The sequence below is a fragment of the Anguilla rostrata genome, chromosome 8 (assembly GCF_018555375.3).
Source record: "Anguilla rostrata isolate EN2019 chromosome 8, ASM1855537v3, whole genome shotgun sequence".
Classification (NCBI taxonomy): Eukaryota; Metazoa; Chordata; class Actinopteri; order Anguilliformes; family Anguillidae; genus Anguilla; species Anguilla rostrata.
The window spans coordinates 46,688,807-46,711,233 of record NC_057940.1 but is presented as its reverse complement, the minus strand read 5'-3'; the positions used below and the strand labels follow the sequence as shown (position 1 = coordinate 46,711,233).

General features: G+C 39.7%; 1 protein-coding gene across 6 annotated transcripts in view; it reads right to left on the bottom strand.

Moving 5' to 3' along the window:
* The window catches only part of csmd3b (CUB and Sushi multiple domains 3b), a 919,486-nt gene that overhangs the window by 118,360 nt on the left and 778,699 nt on the right, over positions 1-22,427 (bottom strand). For all 6 annotated transcript variants that reach the window (XM_064348440.1, XM_064348441.1, XM_064348442.1 and 3 more), the window contains 3 exons: positions 8,477-8,650; positions 7,431-7,616; positions 6,768-6,941 (listed from right to left, as the gene is read on the bottom strand). In XM_064348440.1, coding sequence (XP_064204510.1) covers positions 6,768-6,941; positions 7,431-7,616; positions 8,477-8,650 — 534 coding nt within the window. The remainder of the gene's footprint in view (positions 1-6,767; positions 6,942-7,430; positions 7,617-8,476; positions 8,651-22,427) is intronic.

The following is a 22,427-nucleotide window of genomic DNA, read 5'->3' as shown; positions in this document are numbered from 1 at the left end:
TTTGCAGTGTTTATCCCAAAATCGGGATTATAGTAGCTTTGTCACATGCGTGAAGCATGGCCCAGGTAGACATTTACGGAATGTACACGACTGACAAGCCGCCAAACACGTTTGACAGATTGAATGTTTGCCGGTTAAGGTTAGCTAGCTAGTCAAATGGCTTGGTAGCCGAAGTTGCGAACTGTTTTAGCACAGGCTACTACTGGACTACCAAATATAGCAAGCTGATTACGCTTTCTGCCAAGTAATTATTTGGTTAAGTAGGCTAAAGGAAATAGTAAAAATGACTCGGATACCGAAAAACTTAAGAGGAGGATTATTTTATGGTCGTCTAGAGCAGCTGTAAATAGCACACGCCATAATGAAATCACCACGAAATGGGATGCCTGCATTTTCAGACTTAGCACAGGCGGACCGTAGCCGGAGCCGCAATGGCAAGGCCAAGAAGCGCCACCGCCCACCCCAGTGACCATAGACTGTAGCCCCTACTGTAGCTGAATCCTCGCAGTAATCCGGAAGTGACGCAAGCTGTACCTCATTGGTCCAGAACAAATATTGGCACTGTGCCCAAATGACGCAATAAATCATGAAATCGATACCTATAGTGGAGCCATCCGTAGTGGCGCTAGTGAGCAACCAGGAACTACAACACCAGGAAATGAGCTTCAAAAACGAAGTCTGGTTTTGGCCGCTTGGGTACTAGCCTACCCCCGAGCAGGAACTTTTCTGGGGGTAAAATAAAGCCCCCGGAACTAAATTTAGACCCTAGTTCCTGCGGCGGAAACGCACCGAGTTCCTCAAAAGGTTCCTAGTTCCGGGGTAAAGTTCCCGCGGTGGAAACGCGGCTTATGAGAACTCGACATGGAGCTGACTTTTTTTTCCGAATAATAACGAGCAACTTAGGGTAGAAGAAATATCTGTTTCCATCACATTATTCGTGCTTTCCCAATACAGTATTCGGATTCGGATACATCCCTACCAGAAACATATCCAAAATCTCTCCAAAAATGAATAAAATGCTTTTTGTCCATTATAAAGCACATAAATGAGCCCCTTATAAAGTTTTAAGGACATTGCTATCAGGTTAAAAAATAATGCAAAAATACTGTCACATAATTCGGCACAGTACCTAAATAAAAATGTGTAATAATTAGGCTAACTCTCGTATGTATTTCTATACTCTGTACTCTCGTATGTTTATGTTGGGACGACATGAAAACAATTTTCAACGGTCCACCACGTTTGGCAATGCTCCAACTTTCATGTCATCACTGTTGCATGCTTCACAAAAACTATTACACTGCTAGCTAACTTGCATTACAGTGTGAAATATCCACATTATATAATACCACTAACCTATTTAAAGACACCCAATTAAAAAAAATAACGTATATAACCGAAATATTTTCAGCAGTAATACTTACACAGCAATGATGAAATCTTATCTGTTTTCAGTAGATAGAGACGAGACAGGAAATCAATGATATAGTCCTATCCGCTCCAGTCTTACACCAGAAAACGATGTCAGCTAGGTCTATCAGCAAACATATGGCTTAGCTATGCTCAGAAGTCCTCAATAATAATAGTATTTTCCAAGAAATTCCGAAAAATAGTTGACGTTTCGTTAGCAGCCTCTTTGTTTTACTGCTACCAGAGTAAATGCATAATTGAATGCGACGATAAATTTTCCGGTTACGCTGACCTGTGAAACGCTATTCATTTGAATGATTTTGGCTAAGCTATTCATAGCATTGGATTGATTGCAGATACCTTGGTCAGCAAACACAGGTGATTGTAATCAAATATTAGGTGATTATCGTGAAAGACCGGTCCCATGCATGGCGCCATATTGTATGGGCGGCAAAATACATGAGAATAGTATGACTAGGTCAGCTAACGTTAGCTAATGTTTGCTTTAAGTCACCAAACCTGACATTAGCTGGTTAGCGACATGTTCGTTTTTGATAGAACATAATTGTTGTCAGACGAATTAACGCTACAGACTGTATTTAATTAGACCAACGTTAACGTTCTCTGAATTAAATCAATATGTAACATTACAACGTGGCTAACTTATCTAAACTTCGCTAAATTGGCTGGCAAAGTCGATGTTAATACACTCACCTCTGTTCTTAGATTTGTGCTTGATGTCTTTGCAGTAGAGAGTGTATTTACTCTTGGCTTGCATAGCTCACAAGTAAAAACGTAGGTTTTGTCGATGGAGATAGTCAGTGTCTTGTATTTGCCATGGCCATGGCGATTCTTCCTCAGGCTGAGATTTGGGAGGTTTATCCATGATGACGCTATCGCCGTGTGAGCACTCAGCAACGCCCGCCATTTCGCACATGCGCTACACAAAGGTGTGGTGGTGGCTGTCTGACGAATGCATTGCCTGGCCATGCCTTCACAGCGGTCGGGACGAAAGAGAAGGGGGCGGGGCTGGTCAAAGGGTGTTCAGTTACAGTAGAGAAGCAATGGTAAAATAAAATAAAAAAATAATTCCTTTCCTTTTATGGCCCAAAACTGTTTGTAGTTTCAGTAGTTAACTATACAAAAAATGGCAAAAAAAAGTAATTTAACTACTTGAATCACTATGCAGATATGAATGTAGTTGAACTACCAGCAAGCTACTGCAAAATGTAGTTAAACTACTAGTTTAATTATATGTAGTTCACTACTCCCCAACACTGGGCATATCTTAGGGATATTGTCGGGTTTATCTTGTTGCTATGACTATGAGGAATACGATTTTTTAGTGGTGAAATAATATTTTTATGAATGCCAAGATAGACAATATTGTCCATTATATGACATGGGAGGTGTAGTTGTAGATGAGACTGCAGGGAGGGGGTGCGTGTTAAATGAATGGTGGCGCTGCCGTATTCGGCATAGTTGTCCTGTATCGTCTACTAATGAAATTAAAACAACGCGTTTCTGTTTTTAACTCATACTTTGGTTGCAGTAGCACTGAATGTCTGAGTCCAGTTATCTTCACGCCGGCGTGCCACTAGGGGCTTCGCACTAAGAGGTGCGAAGCCCCTAGTCTTCTTCGTCGTCCGTGGGGACACCATTAACTTGCTTCCTCTTCCTGGCAAATTTTCTACCATTCCATATGTTTTACACCTTTTAATTATTGCACTTACAGTGCTAAGTGGTATGTTTAACCGTTTATGTCTTTTTTTGTACCCATTACCAGACTTGTGACGGTAAATTACCATCGGTCTTTTCTGAATTGACAGTTATCTGGCTTTTCCAATGCTAATGGATGACAAAGGGATTTTGTATGCTTGTTAACCTCATTTTTATTCTCTAGTGAAACTGGAAGTGATGGAATGACACAATATATTCCCATAATATATTAGACTGAGATGAACTAAATAAAGTAAAATTGTATTGCCAATTTCATTTTGTTAGATTTTACTTATGTAAATGTATTGAAATATAGTTTTCCCATATGTTTGTACATCACACATAGATTATTATATGTGTCATTTATTATATGCAGCGTTTTTTCTTCATTTTTATTAAGGGTACCAATAATTCTGGAGCCCACTGTGTATATATATGTATGTATAACTATACACTGTATGCTGTACTACATATATATATATATATAACTATACCCTGTATGCTGTACTATATATATATATAGATAGATAGATAGATAAATCACTGCAATAGTGATAAAGGACACTATTATTGTAAATAGTTTGTGATTACAGGGTATTTCCCAAACCTGGTGTTTGTAACACAACCTAATCATTGTTTGCAGACACAGATGGTAGAGGCACAAATACATAGGCCTTCATTTGCACACACATAATACAACATTAGCTACATAAAGCCACATAAATCGTCTGGTCTCCCCCACCTTTGCGGTCCAGCCCCTCCTTTGTCATTGCCTCCACCCTGCCCACATCTGTCGCCACCTGCTGTTCCCCATCACCGCCGCCCGGCCCCACCCATCATCTGAGCCACATCATCAACCTTATAAAACTGACTGACATGTTGGTCACCAGTCGGCACCCTGAGCCGACCAGAGGAGGATGGGTTTCCCCCTTGAGCCTGGTTCCTTCCAAGGTTTCTCCCCATCTGCCACAGGGAGTTTTTCCTTGCCACTGTTGCCTTAGGCTTGCTCCTGTGGGGGTTTAGGCCAGGGTTGTCTGTAAAGCGTATTGTGACAACTGCTGTAAAATACGCTATACAAATAAAATTTGATTGATTGATTGATTGATTGATTTACGACTGGCCAATACAGAAGTAAAATAACAATATAGAATATAATCAAAATAACAGAACTGCCTACTTCGTGAGCCTAGAACTTGGAAGATGACTGAAAAACTAATACAAATGAAATGATAGAACATAGTTAACAGCAAATATAAACAGCTTAGACTCACAAGTCCTGAAGGGGGTCCAAGCTGACTTTGTATGAACAAAGCCCTTATAAACAATAGATGTGCAATGCTGTTGCTTCTGCATTCTGTAAATTCCTTCTCCTAGAAGTTGCTGGTTATGCAATAGAATATCTCAGTGGTTATTTCAGCTAGAAGGAAGCAATATTGGAAATTTGGAAAGCTTCAGAACTGAGCCTGAAGAATACAAGACCGTAAGGTTACTGTAATGTATACAGAGTTACCAAGCAGGGGTAAACGTCACAATGGGTAGATCATAGAGAGGGTCAATTATTTCAGGTAGTAACTTGCTTTCATGCAATTTTATTGGCACTGGAATGTCTAATTGAGATCATTTTTACACTATTTTAAGGTAAGAAGTTGCTTTTTTAGAAGACATATCACATTTTAAATTCTATTTACATACATAGAAACGCTTGTTTTCAAGTGATCCTCAAACCACTTTCAGCTCAATGGAAATAATGCATCGACTTTTCCTAGCCTATGATTGCTTATGGCTCAGGGGGGATTTTGATAATGTAATTTTCATAGCTGTAATATTGGCAGTTGTTTGACATGTTGTGGACAATTACCTGGTTCTAAAATACCATAATAATCAACCTGGGTCGTCAATTTCAGCCCAGCCTTGTTATTTCTAAAATCTCTAGTGGTTTTAGTAATTGAGACAGTTTTTTTCATCAAAGTACAAAGGGTCTAATCTAATCTAAACTGGTTATAGCTCTGCACCTTGAATCAATGACCGAAACAAGCAATACTTTTTTTAAATCAATAAGACAATGTTATTTTTAAAAGCTAGTTTCTAATTTGATGGCCATTGGGCTTTAGTGGTTTAACCAGTTTTTTTATTCTTTAATGAAATATCCAAACATTGATTTAAACAGAAGTTATGATAGCCAGCGAGCTAGCTACTGTAGGTGCAAGGGTCAACTACATTTGGCTATGTCTGCATCACCTCTTTTAAAAAAAAAAAATTGCCATTAGGGTTCTTGAAATTACCAACCTCTTCCGCCCCTTTTCTTTTTTTCATTTTGTTAGTGTGTGTCTGATTTATGTGATGTTCCACCATGTAAGAATCACAGATTATGGCAAGCCACTTTGCATGAGAGTAATTGTGAACAAACGAGTTTGCCTTTGAAAGTTTGCAGTAGGCTTGGAAACTCTTAACATGACAGCGCAGGTGATCCAACCATTTTTACAAAATGGTCAAAGGCTAAATCAAGTATTGACCTTCAACAGCATGATAATAAATTATAAAATAAACACTGGTGTGGTGTGGGGATGGCTGGTTTAAGCAGCCACACCTGCCCTGGGTCAAGCTAATTAGACCTGGCTAGTTAGATAATTGGTTATGAATTAGATAATTGGCCAGGCTAATTGGGCCCAGGAACAGGGGTTCCTGTGTGTAGTGAGGTAATCAGTGCGCACAGGTTAAATCTGCCATCCCCACCCATACAAGCGAGCCTCTCTGTCATGACAGTGTTTTAGATCTGCTCACTTGGCTGTAACATCTTGCCAAACCCTCATAAATAAATGTGGACTATTTGAACATCATCTCCCTGTGTCTCTGTGCTGGAGGGCCCCTTGGAAAGCCACTTCGGTGGCCTGTGGCAGGCGTGTTTGCCACAACTGGTGTTATTTACATGCAACATAAATGCTTTATAATTTTTTGACCAAAATAGCATTTTGATTAAATATTTGGAGGGTCCACCAGCCTGGTTCCACCCCCCCCCCTTTATGGTGGCCCTGTATGGGGCAAGTAGAACACTGCCCTTAAGGTCGAGCCCAGATATAATTATGGAACTTGGAAATGGGGCAGAATGGAACATACAACTACTGTGTGAATATCATATTCCCAACATTACTACTGCTAACTCGGAAATACCCCACTATGTAACCAAATTTATCAGAATAATGTTACATCCCATTGCAGGACACAAAATCACCATGATTGTATTAAGTTGTACTTTTATTTTCATAATCATTTTTCAGATGCTCAACTTATTTGTTCGTCGACTTGTCCACAGCATGCCTACCACAACAAATGGCCCAACAATGCTGTTTTTCGCCATCCACTAGCAACCATGTGGTCAAAAATGTCATCTGCAGATCCACAATACGAAGGACTACATAACTAAAATAAAAAATAAAAAAATCTGAGAAAGAAGTTCAGTTAAACTGTACTGTATGGTACTCTCAAAGCCTCTAATACTTGATTTCTATGTGCTATTACAAATCCTGCTTTTCTGTTCTGTACTCTAAGCAGACCATGACAATATTACTGCAGATGGTGTTATAGTGAATTAATTCGGTCAGAATGATTTAAATGATTTAATTGAATCATGGCACACTCACCTGAGCAAAAGGGTATGGGGGAACTCCAATGTCCATTGAGTTGGCAGGTGCGTGATGACTGACCAATTAGCTCCCTTCCCCCAGAGCAAGAGTATTGCACTGTTGACCCAAAGGTGAACTTGTCACCACTAAGCATTCCATTAGGAGGTGAGCCAGGGTGACCACAGTCAATGACTGGAAGACAAAACAAATTGTACTTGCAAAAATGTGCATATCATGGAGAACAATTTTAAATTGTTTCTTACAGTAGGGCATAATCAAAAGTATTCTATAGTTTCCCAGGCAAATCACACCTAGAGTCATCTAGAGAAACCCACACTAATCTGTTAGATTCTAGCCAAATGCAATTATGGCAGAGAGAGCAGATGATGGCGTAACAGGAAGAGTATGGTCTCAACTTAGACTGTTAAGCTTAGTCACTGACTGTTTTTTCAGGAGCCTTTTTTCTGACACACACCAAACTGCAAGTAGAGAACCATATAATCACCAATTTGATCAACCTAAAATCCATGTTGCACCTGTGCTAACTTAATCAAATTCATCCAGAGTACCAGTGGTCAAACAAGTAACTTGGGGACATATAAAAGAATAAAATGCTAATTGGTATTAGAATGTGCGTACCAGAGCTGTCTGGTCCAAAAGGTGGAAATAACATCAACTTACCAATGCACTCAGGTAGTGGTTTGTCCCAGTGACCAGCAGGTTGGCAGGTGAGCACAGATGACCCAAACAAATAATACCCTGGGTTGCAATCGAAAAAGACCACAGTGCCAAAGGTAAAGTTCCCATGTTCGATTTTACTTTCACGAATTGAATTGGCTGGGATTCCCGGATCTGAGCAATTCACCACTGAACAAAGAAAGAAATGCATGTTATTTGGCAGAACATTTGCTGGGGCAACTTATATCTAGGAGTTAAAAGCCTAAACCACTGCAGTTACCATGCTTTGAGAGAAAAGCCAATGGTTCCTGGCTGAGTATGTAATTTCATTGTGTATACTTTTTGTAAATGTATTTACAATATATTTTGAGAACTTATTTAACTTCAAGACTCATTTAGGTATACAATACATGCACAAACAATCCATTAACGTTTAAGTAGCAGTAATGTTCTTAGACTAGTAGTTTTCTTAGCTAATGTACAGATATAATCCATAAAACATATATATGCTTATCTGTTTCATTTGGTAGGGTGAAGTCCTATTGTATGTAACATATTCCTCCTATATTTGAAGGCAACGTCCTCAGAATATGATAAAACAAATATTTCCTTTCATGGCCTTAAAGGAAGTTATTCATTAACTGAACTGTGGGACTACTTGGGTACAATGTCACTGTTGGACTACAGAGTTCAGGCACAGAAGAGTCTGGTCACGGATAACACAAAAAATAAAGCTATTGGTTTTGTGCCACTTCACACAGCACTGTAAATCATTTTGAATGTTTTCCACAAGCAGGAACATAGGAGCCTTTTATAAGTTGTAGAAAAACACACACACAAACAACATATCTGCAGAAGACTCACTGTGGATCTTTCTGCATAACTGAACTACATTGCGTTCACTTCATAAAGTCAAGCACAATCATTGTCAGCCACCCCCCTATGCAGCCTACAATAGAAACGCTTCTCACCCACAATGCACTGCAGTGGTTTAGCTGTAGCAGATTATTGAGCTCCATATGAATAGAAGACTTAACTTTTTTCCCCACCTTTACATGTTGGTGGTGGATGGCTCCACTGACGATTGGCCTGGCACTGTGCCCGTGAGGGGCCTTCCAGGATATATCCTGTGTTGCAGGAGAAGCTCACCACATCATTCAGGTTAAAGCCATTCCCAATGGTGCGCCCGTAGATGGGGCTACCTGGGTGACCGCAACTAATGGCTGTAGGAAGTGAGAGAGAGGAGAGAAGGTAATATACTGATAATAGAGTATACTGATGCAAGCATGTTCATGTTCATATCATTCTGCACTGCTGTAAACAATAGCATGTTAATGTTTGCACACTGTAGGGCTCGACATTAACGCTTGTCCAGGACAAGCAAACATTATGATTGAACAATGGAATGGCTCTTCCATTTGTCCAATCGGACAAGTAAAAAAATTAATGTGATAAAAAAATCTGTAACATATAAGCAAATTAACTGAAGCCTGTAATTCTTTCCCAGCTGTGTCTGCTTGCTACCAAGAAACATATTAGAGAATACTCAGCAGCGTGTCCGTGTGGTTGTCATTTTTTTGCTGTCTTGGGTGAACCTTATTTATTTACATCAAATGCGCGGTGCGAGTCTGGTGCCCTCCTCAAAACATTGCTAGCTCTGGAACACCTATCGGGGGGACGCGTATCAACCAACTAAAACGCAGACCTATTAATTTCATATTTATTCTTGAGGGCTGAATGCTGTTACCTATTAAAATGTAAGTCCTGTAAAAATACACATAATAAACTGTCCAAATGAAAAAAAAAAAAAAAAACATGCAACAGGGAAGTCTCCAAATATATCCAAAATGTCTAAATTATGCATTGATGTAAATCACAACATAATCATGTATTTCACTACAAATCAACTGTTTTGACTCAAGAAACTCAATTTTGCATCATTTTCAAGTGGGAATTACAAGCTTTCCATCAGGACAGTGGTCCAAAATGTCTATGGGTCCAGAAACATATACAAAATCTCTCCAAAAATGCTTTTTGCCCATTATAAGGCATTTAAATGTGCACCTTATGAAGGTTTAAGATGAAACCTTCAATGAAACATTGATATCAGATAATAGTATTATGCTAAAACATTGGCACACAATGTGGTACAGTACCTAAATGTGTAATAATTAACCCTTGTATGATTTTCTGTACTCTCCTGTATTTAATGTTTTCTTGTATGGGTATGGGACGAAATTCAACCAATATTCAATCATCCACTATGTTTTGGAAATGGTCTAGCTCTCGCCACATCTGGTGCTACTAAGCTACCAACTGAACTACTAACAAAGTCTTACGTTACAGTGTGAAATATCCTCATTATAAAATACCGCTAACCTATTTAAAGACATTCAAATTCAAAAATGACGTATAAAACCGAAATATTTTGAAAAGTAACACTTACATGTTGTCATAAAACCTTATCTGTGTTCAGTAGATGGAGACAGAGACAGAGAATGAATGTTGTTGTTCTCCTCATCCTATTTAGTTTATAAAATAGCATATCAGCTAGGTTTATCAGCAAACATATGCCTTAGCTATGCCCAGAAGGTCTCAAGAATAAAAATATTTCCCCCCCAAAAAAAAAAAACTGAACATTTTGCCGGGTGCAGTGTATTTTACTGCTATCACAGAGTGAATGCGTAAGGCAGAGATGAAGATTCTATTGGATAAATTAACTCAGTCAGTCAAGCCAGATTGTACTACAAAGGGCAACAACACTGTAAACAGCATGTGTGATATTACGCACATTTTGGAAGTTACCCAGGTGCCACAAATGAGTGTATATTTCACCAACGGTCCAAGACTGTATATGACCACTCAGTCAGGTCTACTCGCCAATTTATGTTGTAACACATCTTCACCTGTGCCTTGTGGAAACACCTAAACTTGACTACACGTATACATAATAAAAATAATTATGACAACACTCAGCCCATTGTTTCTTCTCACCCACCTTAATTAATTGGTTTGAATAGACATACTAAAAAAGACATTAACCCATAATTTAATTGTTGCATTAATTGCATTTCAGCATTATAATTGAGGTAGCATGATCATTAATGGAACTTATCTTGAGATCATATTGTAGAAACACTCTTTGTGTATTTAACTTGTTGGTGTAATCCTCAAGTGACCATGATACCAGCGTCCTGAGATTTTTCCAACTCATACTTTCAGTGCACCTGCAACCCAACTATGAGTTGAAAAGAGAAACTCTGTGTTCTAGTGTTATTAGTAGACAATTCAGGATTAGTAGAGTATATATGTAGACAAATGTAGATATATGTATATATGTAGGCAAATTTAGACATGTTATACATCGTTAGAAAGCTTATTCTGTCACCTATTGAATCAAATAATTGTTTATCAAGCCAGACTATACTAAAAAGTATGACAACATCGTAAACAACATGTGTGGTATTACATACAGCTATTTTGGAAGGTAGCGAGTGTAGCACAGTGGGTAAGGAACTGGGCTTGTAACCGAAAGGTCGCAGGTTCGATTACCGGGTAGGACACTGCCGTTGTACCCTTGAGCAAGGTACTTAACCGAAATTGCTTCAGTATATATCCAGCTGTATAAATGGGTACAATGTAAAAATGCTATGTAATAGTTGTGTAAGTCGCTCTGGATAAGAGCGTCTGCTAAATGCCTGTAATGTAATGTAATGTAGCCAGGCGTTACAAATGCACGTATAATTTACAAACGGATTATCCAAGACAATATATAACCACTCAGTCTCAAAAGGGACATCTCTATGTGTAAAACCAATGGTAAGGTTGTATATTTATTCAATATTTAGTCCCAGATATTGACTGTAGAATGGCATGGTATAACTTTTTTTAATTGTCTTTTTTGTTATTCAATGAGCAGCATTTTAACTGCTGTATTGGCATATTTTAGGATTATTGTTGGGTTTATCTTGTTTCTATGACGGAATATGATTTTTGAGTGAAAGAATACTTCTATGAATGCCCAGACAGACAATATTGTCCATTATGTCATGGGTGGAGGGTGTAGTTGCAGATGAGACTGCAAGGAGGGGGTGCTTGTTAAATGAACTACCATAGTGACAACTGTCGCTAAAAAGCGGGCGGCTTTTGGCAATGTTAAGGGTCAGCTCCATTCATGTTCGGGCATCAAGTTTGGGCTGCTGTACCCGGCAGTACTCAGACTCACCCTGTCGTGCGGAGACACACACCGGTTTGAAGATCCTGCCACTGCAAGTGACTTTATCAACAAAAGCCTCAAGAAAGCAGTCACTCCAAGTAATGTGTGAAGAAGCATAGGTGACCTAGCAGAGCTGGCTAACCTGTCCTACACTCGTTTGTTTACCTTGATTTGGACTGCATTTCCCTGTAAGTCATTATTGCTTTCCATACTAATGTTGTTTTCCACTCTACCAGATATATCCTCACATTTCCTTATTTTAGGAGGGGATTTTAACTGTTGGTTGGATCCTAAACTGGACCGCTCCTCTACCCAAAACTGTATGTCTTCGAGGTCTGCTAAGGTGATCCAGTCCTTTAGAGAACAATTTGCTGTATCTGACCCCATTTTTTCAATCCCTCTGGAAAGGAATATTCATTTTTTTCAAATGTCCATCACACTTTCACTCGAAAAGATTATTTTCTGGTAGATAATAGAATTCTTCCATCTGTAAAGTCAATTTCATATAATGCAAAAGTTATATCTGACCATGCCCCAGTTACTATGAATATACATTTTAAAGGATCTGATAATAACCGTGCTCCATGGCATTTCAAATTAGGACTTTGTGGAATTTATTTAAAAGCAAATAGCATTTTTTCTTAGTGTAAATAAGACTCCCGATGTGTCTGCATCAGTGTTATGGGAGACCCTCAAGGCGTATATTAGAGGTGAAATAATTTCTTACAGTGGTTATGTGAGGAAAATTAAGAAGGAAAAAACATATTGAATGAACAAAACGCATTGCACAGCTGGACACAAAATGCCTCTGTGTCGAGCACCTCTGCAGTGTGTTCCAGTATAACACCTCTAGTGTCTGCGGCAAGGATGTCACATACCTATGCTAAATGGCTGTAAGGGTTCCCAGGGAGGGACAGGACCATTTGTCCCTGGCCCGCCACTTAACTCAATCTTTTGATGTATATGTCCACGGACTGTATATCAAGAGACCACACAGTGTGATCGGCAGACACTTGCTTGACGCTCCGCCCGAATGTTCTGAGTTTGTCTCTCCCTTGCGCATTGTAATAATCATCAAATTCTCTGAGGAGATGTCGTCAGCGTGTTCTTCATTGTCCTGCATTTGACTCCGTGAAGAAGGGCAAAATAATTCAGTTAAAAAAAAAAAAAAACAGTTTTGGCGACCACGAAGGGACAGGAAATATCTTCCACTTGAATCAATGAGAATCAACAAGAGGGTGAGTATCTTTTCTTAAACAAAACCTACCACCCTTATCAGGCGTTGATTTTCCTTGGTGCAATTTGGGAGTGACTCCTGTTCTGTATTTTGTGTAGAAATAGTTACTTGGGCAGGACTTTGTTGTAACAACTGATGATGATTTTTGTCTTTTAATGTGGTTATGTTAAGGTTGTCTTTAATGTGGTAGTGCTAGCAGTGTTAACACAGGAACCGTAGGGTCACGTCAGACCCAGGACGCAGGAAGCGTCAGTAGTAGTGTTAACACAGGAGGCGTAGGGTCACGTCAGACCCAGGACGCCGGGAGAGTCAGTAGTAGTGTTAACACAGGAAGCGTAGGGTCACGTCAGACCCAGGACGCAGGAAGCGTCAGTAGTAGTGTTAACACAGGACGCGTAGGGTCACGTCAGAATCAGGACACTGGGAGCGTCAGTAGCAGTGTGTCAGGATTTGGTACGACTGCATTTTGGGTCACGTTGGACCCAGGACACGTAGGGTCACGTCGGACCCAGGACGACGGGAGCATCAGTAGCAGTGTGTCGGGATTTGGCACGACTGCGTTTTGGGTCACGTTGGACCCTGGATGCGTAGGGTCACGTCAGACCCAGGACGCGGGAGCGTCAGTTTGCTTAGTAACGTGAGTGTCGGGATTTGGCACGACTGCGTTCCGGGTCACGTCGGACCCACAGGACAGGGGAGCGTTCGTTTTGTTGGACAGGTTTTGGTGTTACTGCCGTTTGGGGCATTCTCGTTGCTGTTATCAAGTGCTTCGGAGTAACACTGTGAGTTGTGAAAAACTGGGCTGTGTGCCAAAGTGTGAGCAAGAAGAGAACCTTGGTTATTCGCCAATGTGAGTGCATGCGTGAGAGAAAGTGCTCTATTTGCTTGTTCTGAGCTCAATTTGTGTCTTGTGTCTGGAAATGTTATGTGCGTGCAGTGAATAGAATACATGACCTGTGTAATATAATAGAATGATCGTGAATAGTATTATACACTGATTGAGGTTCCGGTCTAATAGCCTAAGGACTGTGGACACTATATGAGCCTGAAATAATGGAGTATGGTTAAAAAGAATTCATGATAAAATAGTCACACAGATAGGAATGTCTTCTACATTCTGTGTAATATGATAAAGTACAAGACACATACTTTACTTGCCCTTAGCAACACTCTTACACACAGGGATGTAGCTACAAACAAGTATTTTACACCCATGTACTAGCTGTGTATTGTTAATAATGACTAATCTACAGATCTCTGAAGAGTTAACATTTGTGGGACTAAAAATGGTGAAAGAGATGTTCAGGTGAAGAGTTTAGGAAGGCTGCTCTCTGTTCTCTGCTAGGGAACAAGGTGAGAATGGGCCTTTAGAGATACACTGCTGTATTTAGCTTATGGTAATTCAGGGAATTAATTGAATAGAGTCAGTGGTGATTTCCTGACTGTGGTAATTGATGGGAGTCTTCCAATTTTTAGAAACAAAGCTGGAGAAATTGGTTAAGCTTTGAGAGATTTTTAATGATCTATTGGGCATGGGCTGCATATATTTTACGAAATGGCATGATAAAATTTGAGGGAAAATTTAAACTAAAAATTACAGTGCAGGTTTCCAATTATTCAGTTAAAAGTAGAACACATTTGGTGTACTAAACATAGTTATGTTTAATTTTTAAAAAGTAAAATACACACTGAGCCATGTTGGCTTCAAGCTGACTCTGAGGTAATGGATCGTTTTTACTTGCCAAAGTAGCATCTTGCATGAGACTTTTGTTGATACCGTAAATGTACCAGTGGGTGATCTGTGGGGTTACCGAGGGCAACCAAGGCCGTGTAAATACGCCAGAGATGGAGGAACTAGAGTGTTCAAGTACGTGTGAAAGATGGAAGTAAAAGACGGAAGTATTGAATAAAAGAGAAGGGTTTTGATGCAAGGTAATACTGCCTTTACTGCAGTACTGTGGGAGATGCTGAGGACCTTGCTCAAACATGGCAGGAAGTTAGGCACTGGAAAGCCAGTGAAATTTACAGGGAAATTAAAAGTAGGGATTTGGCAGAAACGTGTTTGAAAGTGCTTGTATGTGGAGAATTGAAGATGTAAGCATAAGGATTTTAAAATGTCATTTGAGCTTGTGGGTGAATAGGAGACTCCTGACTAGTGCAGGAGCCCCCAGTACAAAATGGGGGACTGATGCAAGAAACTAACATTGGTATGAGAAACTAACTAATCAATTAAAACTAACTAATCATTTGTCCATTTTAGGATAAGACTGGGTGACGCAGCCACCAGCGGTGCTTCGCTCCGTGAAAGTGGGACTGAGTAATTAACACAGAGTAATTAACATTTGCTTTCACCCTTTGAAATTCTTACAGGTCAACCCATGAGGACTCCTGGTGATTAGTGCATTGGTGGGGAATTACATGTAATGGCTGACTGTTTAGGTGAATATTTCAGGCTTTTGTCCTAAGTGTGTTTTACAGGATCACAGAACTGCACCTGACCCGGCTGAGCACAAAGAATAAACATCCCTGGCTGAACCTGGAGACAAGGTCCTGGTGAAAAACATAATCGGAAGACATTTTATCCAAGTTTGGTCTGGACCACACTCCAAACAATATAGGCTATCTTGGTTAAATATGGCCAGTTTATGTACTCATGGATTTGACGGCCATCCAACGAGCCTTGATTGACAAAAGAATCAGCAAGCCCGTGAGATTTAGAGCTCCCTAGGTTGCAACTTGTGTACCCTTCTGTCCTGCTCCGTTGTCTGTTATTTCGTGGAGACGCACTTTTAGTGTTTGTAAGCTTTATAAGGCATTTTGATAGGCTAATCTGCAGGTAGGAATCCTCTTCGTTGTTTTGCTAAGCTAGAACCGGAAAACTTGATAGTGTAGAATAGGAGCAGACGCATATGTCCCAGCAGGCTTTGCATATGAGAAAATAACAACAGTGTGAGAGAAATTAGGAGAAATTATGAAATTGCGTGAAATATCATTAGCAAACCTGTCCGTGTTTTTAAAGAAGAACACAGGCCAGTAAGCACAGAAGAGCTCCCGTTGAATCCATATGGCTTTGCAATATTGTAGCCGGTTAATAACTGAATGTGCAGACAGTACGTCATAATGCAGTGTATATGTTCGGTGAACGACGGGTAGATATGGTGCAAAAGCAATAATTGAGAAGTAGTAGACAATTATTAGTGAGGGTAAAAGAAGGTTAAAGAAACGTGTTCCTAGCTTGAACCTACGACCCCATGTTCCCAAGACTGCAACCTTGCCCACTAGGCCACAGGTAGACTAGCTGTTTAAACTGGAAATGTTTCAGAGTAAAAAGGTATGGGTATTTTGCGTGTGTATGCAAGTTTTTGATCGGGTCGTGTAGGTGAAGATTTGGCTGGTGTCGGTAAAATGTCCAATGGGGAGACATGTTTGTGGGATAGGTGGCAGGAAAAATAAGAATGAGAAGAAGAAGAAGAAGAAGAAGAAGGAGAAGAAGAAGGAGAAAAAGCAAAATCCCCTTAGTTTGGGGCTTTATTGTGTGGACATGTGAAGTTGTTTATGAATTCTGTCTGTTGAAATGGGGTGAGAATGTACAGAATTTAATGTCCGTCCCTGCTGCAATTACCATGCTGAATTCATTCAGTTTTATATCGGGATATAAACTTAATCAAGGTAAAAGTGTACTATTTCCTCTCAACACAACCGCACGTAAACACCCTTCACATAATTTCCCATTTAAAATATCTCGGCATAGTTTTACATATATCTTTGAATTCAAGTTACAAGCAAATTTAAAAATCTCTTTAAGGGCAATTTTACACCTTGTTTAGCGCATATGCAACAAGATTTTGAACGCTGGTCACTGCTCCCACTAAATTTAGCTGCGATGATCAACTCTGTAAAAATGAATACTCTCCCAAAGTTCTCCTATCTATTTCAGTGTATGCCTATTTTCCTCCCTCAAGCATTTTTTCAGAAAATTGATAACCTAATTTTGCAGTTTATTTGGAACAAAGAACCCCTGAGACTACGTAAGGACTATTTACAGAGACAAAAGCCTCTTGGAGGAATGGCCTTGCCAAACTTTAGGTTTTATTACTGGGCTACTAACCTTAGAATTTTACAGTATTGGCTCAGATCTGATATATTCCACCCCCCTCCTGCTTGGTTGGCTATGGAGTCTTTTTCCTCTAAACCTGTGTCGCTGACAGCTCTTGTACACTCCCCCATCAATTGCCCCTTCTCCCTCTATGTTAAAAACATAATTGTTAAAACCTCCTTAAGGATTTGGAATGTCACTTTTTCTACCTCTGCTCCACTAGTTGCAAATCATGCTTTTCCTCCCTCTATATCGGATGGCGCATTGTCCATATGGTCCAAACTTGGAATGAAACAATTCAAGGATTTATATGTTGATAATACATTTGCATCTTTTCAACAGCTCTTAAAATTGTTCTCTCTTCCTAAACATCATTTTTTTAGATACTTGCAAATTCGTAGTTTTGTTTGCAGTAAATATCCCCAGTTCCCTAACCTGCCTGATGACACGCCTTTAGATGCTTTTCTCACTCACGTCCCTGTGATGAAAGGTATGATTTCATACATTTACAGTCAAATTCAAAGCTTATCTTCAACCTCTCTGAATTGAGGGTAAAAGCAGGTTAAAGAAACGTGTTCCTAGCTTGAACCTACGACCCCATGTTCCCAAGACTGCAACCTTGCTCACTAGGCCACAGGTAGACTAGCTGTTTAAACTGGAAATGTTTCAGAGTAAAAAGGTATGGGTATTTTGCGTGTGTATGCAAGTTTTTGATCGGGTCGTGTAGGTGAAGATTTGGCTGGTGTCGGTAAAATGTCCAATGGGGAGACATGTTTGTGGGATAGGTGGCAGGAAAAATAAGAATGAGAAGAAGAAGAAGAAGAAGAAGGAGAAGAAGAAGGAGAAAAAGCGAAATCCCCTTAGTTTGGGGCTTTATTGTGTGGACATGTGAAGTTGTTTATGAATTCTGTCTGTTGAAATGGGGTGAGAATGTACAGAATTTAATGTCCGTCCCTGCTGCAATTACCATGCTGAATTCATTCAGTTTTATATCGGGATATAAACTTAATCAAGGTAAAAGTGTACTATTTCCTGTACACTTTTATGTTCTGTGAATTCTGTGAAGGCTCTTTGGGAGGAGGATTTAGGGGAGGAGATCTCTGAGGAACTTTGGGGGGATATTCTTAAACGTGTGCATACCTCATCTGTCTGTGCCAGACACGGGTTGATTCAATGTAAAGTTGTTCATCGCACCCATTGGACCAGTTAGGCTTTTCAAAATTTATGACAATATTGACCCCTCTTGTGAAAAATGTCATCAAACACCTGCAAACCATGTGCATATGTTTTGGTCGTGTACATCTCTGTGTAACTACTGGACTGCGATTTTCAATACTTTGACGGAGGTAACTGGGACACTTATCGAGCCTAATGCCATTACTGCTCTGTTCGGCATCCCTCAGTTGCCTTTGCCTAGGCTCCAAGCAGATCTGATAGCTTTTGTAACATTATTGGCTAGACGTCTAATACTGATGAGATGGAAATCACCAACACCGCCTTCTCACACTCTGTGGATAAAAGAAATTTTCAATAATTTACAGCTTGAAATAATCCGATATACAGTGAGCACCATAATTCATTGGACAGTGACATTTTTTGTTATTTTAGTTTTGTACTCTAACACTTTGAGTTTGAAAGAACACAATGACAATGAGGTTGAATTGCAGACTGTCAGCTTTAACTTGAGGGTATTTTCATCCATTTCGGATGAACCATTTAGAAATTCTAGAACCTTTTGGACATAGTCCCCCCCATTTTCGGGCATCAAAAAATATTGGACAGTTTAACATAACGTAGAATAAAGTAATCATTTTAAATATTTGGTCACATGTCCTTTGCATGCAATGACTGCTTGATGTCTGCGATGCATAGACATCACCAGACGCTGGGTATCTTCCCTGGTGATGCTCTGCCAGGCCTGTACTGCAGCCATCTTCAGTTCCTGCTTGTTTCTGGGACTTTTTGCCTTCAGTCTCCTCTTCAGCATGTAAAATGCATGTTCAATTGGATTCAGATCCGGTGATTGACTCGGCCAGTCAAGGATTTTCCACTTTTTGGCCATCAAAAACCCCTTCGTTGCTCTAGCAGTAGGTTTCGGGTCATTGTCTTGTTGCATGATGAAGTGCCATCCAATGAGGCATTTATCTGAGCAGATAAAATATTTGTGTAGACTTCAGAATTCATTGTTCTACTTCTGTCTGCAATCACATCATCGATGAAGACAAGTGAGCCCATCCCACTGGCAGCCATACAGGCCCAAGCCATAACACCCCCTCCACCATGTTTCACAGATGAGGTGGTATGCTTTGGATCATGGGAATTTCCTTTTTTTCTCACACTTTCCTCTTTCCATCACTCTGGTACATGTTAATCTTTGTCTCATCTGTCCACAAGACTTTGTTCCAGAACTCTTGGGGCTCTTTTAGGTGCTTTTTAGCAAACTGTAATCTCGCCTTTCTGTTCTTCAGGCTTATCAGTGCTTTGCATCTTGTAGTGTACCCTCTGTAGTCCTGCTGGTGTAGTCTTCTACATATGGTAGACTTTGACACATCTACACCTGCATCCAGGAGAGTGTTTTTGGGTTTTTTTTGGATCTGTTGGGCTATTGTCAGAGGGGTTTTCTTTACCATAGAGTATTCTCCGGTCATCCACTACAGTGGTCTTCCTCGGTCTACTGGGTCTTTTGACATAATTGAGTTCACCAGTTGTTTTTTTCTTGTTAACGATGAACCAAACTGTTGACTTGGGCATGCCCAGGGTTTTTGCGATGTTCCTGATTGACTGATTTTCATTTCTAAGCCTTATGACGGCCAGCTTAATTTGCATTGACACTGCTGTCTTCCTCATGTTGTCACACCCCAATAACAATCTCCAAAGGCAATTGCAAAGTCTAGAATCAAGACTAGACATCAACAGCTCTCTTCTGCATTCACTAACGACACAAATGAATACACCTGCCTAACGAAACACATCTGTGAAGCCAATTCAATAAATACTTGTAGTACCTTAAAATGGGGGGACCATGTACAAAAGGTGCTGTCATTTCTAAATGGTTCATCCGAAATGGATGAAAATACCCTCAAATTAAAGCTGACAGTCTGCACGTCATTGTCATTGTATCCTTTCAAACTCAAAGTGCTAGAGTACAGAATCAAAATAACAAAAAATGTGTCACTGTCCAATGAATTATGATGCTCACTTGGCTCCTCCAAGAAATTTAAAAAGATGTGGAGGCTTTTCTTTGCCTATGCAAAGAAAATTACCTTCTCAGTTATTCCTGAATAAGATCCCATTTTATCTTATTTACTTATTATTTTTATGTATTTATTTTTTATTTTGACCCGAAGGATGAGGTTATTATGTTTACTGTAATATATGAAATAGGACCAAGCTGACTGTTTGTGTTGTGTTTTCCTTGCTAGGTATTGTATGTTGTTTTTTCTACTGCACTACTATAACATGACACTGTCATTTACAAGTTCTTTAACATTATTGTCAATTTGTGTGTAAAGAATCAATAAACAAAGTTCATTAAAAAAAAAAAAAAAAATTTAAAAAGATTTGTGTGAAGTCGTTTTTGTTTCTTTGTATAATCACCCTAGCTACCGAATTCATACTCAAAACAGACGTGATTATTTGCTGAAGTAGGCTACTTGTGCCTTTTGCACTTTTAGCTGCATTTTTAGATGCTCCGCCTACATTTAGGTTAGGGATTAATAACAGGCGCACAATTGTGAAGTGTCACATGCCCAAGCACAAACGCGAAAATGCATTCATATCTGCGCTGTCCTCTAACTGACTTGCCTGTTTGGGGCCTCTCCATTGAATTCTATAGGCCTAATAAAAATAAATCGGAATTCTCATTTGTGATCGATTGGTAACTCGGTGTTACCATTAATGTTGAGCCCTGTAATGCATGTTTATGTGATATGACTGCTATGATGCATTGCATGAAGCAGGGTTGTACAATCAGTAAACTTGAAAAGCTGTTCTTAGCCGATCAGATAGCAAATACGTAAGCAAAGTTGTTATAGTTACGTGTTTCACAAATAATATTAAGTTACATTATTAAAATGCTATTCGTTCAACTGGCCTACCACAAGAAACACATCTCACTGAGGCAGCTACGTCAGTGGAGCCACTTGATCAGTTCAGAGAACTTATGACCATTCTGAGCCACTGAGGCTGTTTCTAATTATTTTTCTTTGTATTACGAAACGTTCAGCGCTCCGTTGCATTTCATGAACGTTAGCCAGTAGCTATAAGATAGCCTTGCTTAGTGAACTTATAACTATTCCCTAATAGAAGAGTCGATACGGATATTATCCACATTTCAATAAGTCGACAAAATATCAAGTTTGTCTCTGGTTAATTCAATGCCATTTTCATTGCTTTTCTAAACAGCAAAACACGATCTGCTCTACTTGTCACTTTAATTAAATAAATACACAAGTATGTGGGTCTACAAAATCAATTTGCAGTATTACCAGTTCTACTGCCTGTTAAAAATGACATGTTTTCGATATATGTTTTTAGTTATTTCACGTGTTGTAGCCTACTGTCTACAATCTTAGGGTCAGTTAGCCTACATCAATCTGGTTTTGTTATTCTGTGCTACTATAAAAGCAAGTATGGACTTAATCAGGGCCTGATCTAGAAGTGGGCAGGGGTGGGCAATGCCCACCTAAATTTCTGCTGTGCCCACCCAATTGGTCAACTTTATTCTGCGCCAATTTTGTACTCTCTTGACTGTTTATTCATTTATTTTTTAAGTGCCCTGAACTGATGTCCCCCTTACATTACTTTTGTAGCAGTAAGATTACATTAATTCGAGGGTGACTTTTTCTCTATATCCTCAGGCTACAATCGACTGTAAATCCACATTTTAAAGCTGATATTTTAAAAATGTTCTTCCTCATAACCCCCCCTAGGGGGTTCACATCTTTGTCACCTTTTTCACCCCTGATCAGTTTGCATCCCTGTACACCTTCCCTGCCCACTTCAGACCAACACAGTGCAGTCAGCAGTGTAGTTCCTGCTGCTGAAAATCATCTATATCTGTGTACCATCCCAACCAACAATACGTCTTGTTCATTTAATCCAAGCTAGTACCGAAAACACTAGGAAAACAGCTCAACACTGTTGTATAGCCCACTGTGTGAAAAGGTGCCCACCCCAAATTTCTAATTGCCCCCCCAATCTGAGCAGCCATCACTAAAAAGCCTATCAATAGCCCCACATTAATTGTAATCTGGAGGTCAGCTATGTAGCTATGAAACAATAATTCATTTTTGAAATTGCATGCGAATATCGCGCTGGCTGTTACACAACCAACTTGCTGCCTTCTATAATCAACGTTCCAATGTTCCTTCAGGGAATACCGCTACCGTTATTTCGCAATGACCATACAGAATAAGAATATCTTCCAAGATTGTTAAAACACCATATGTT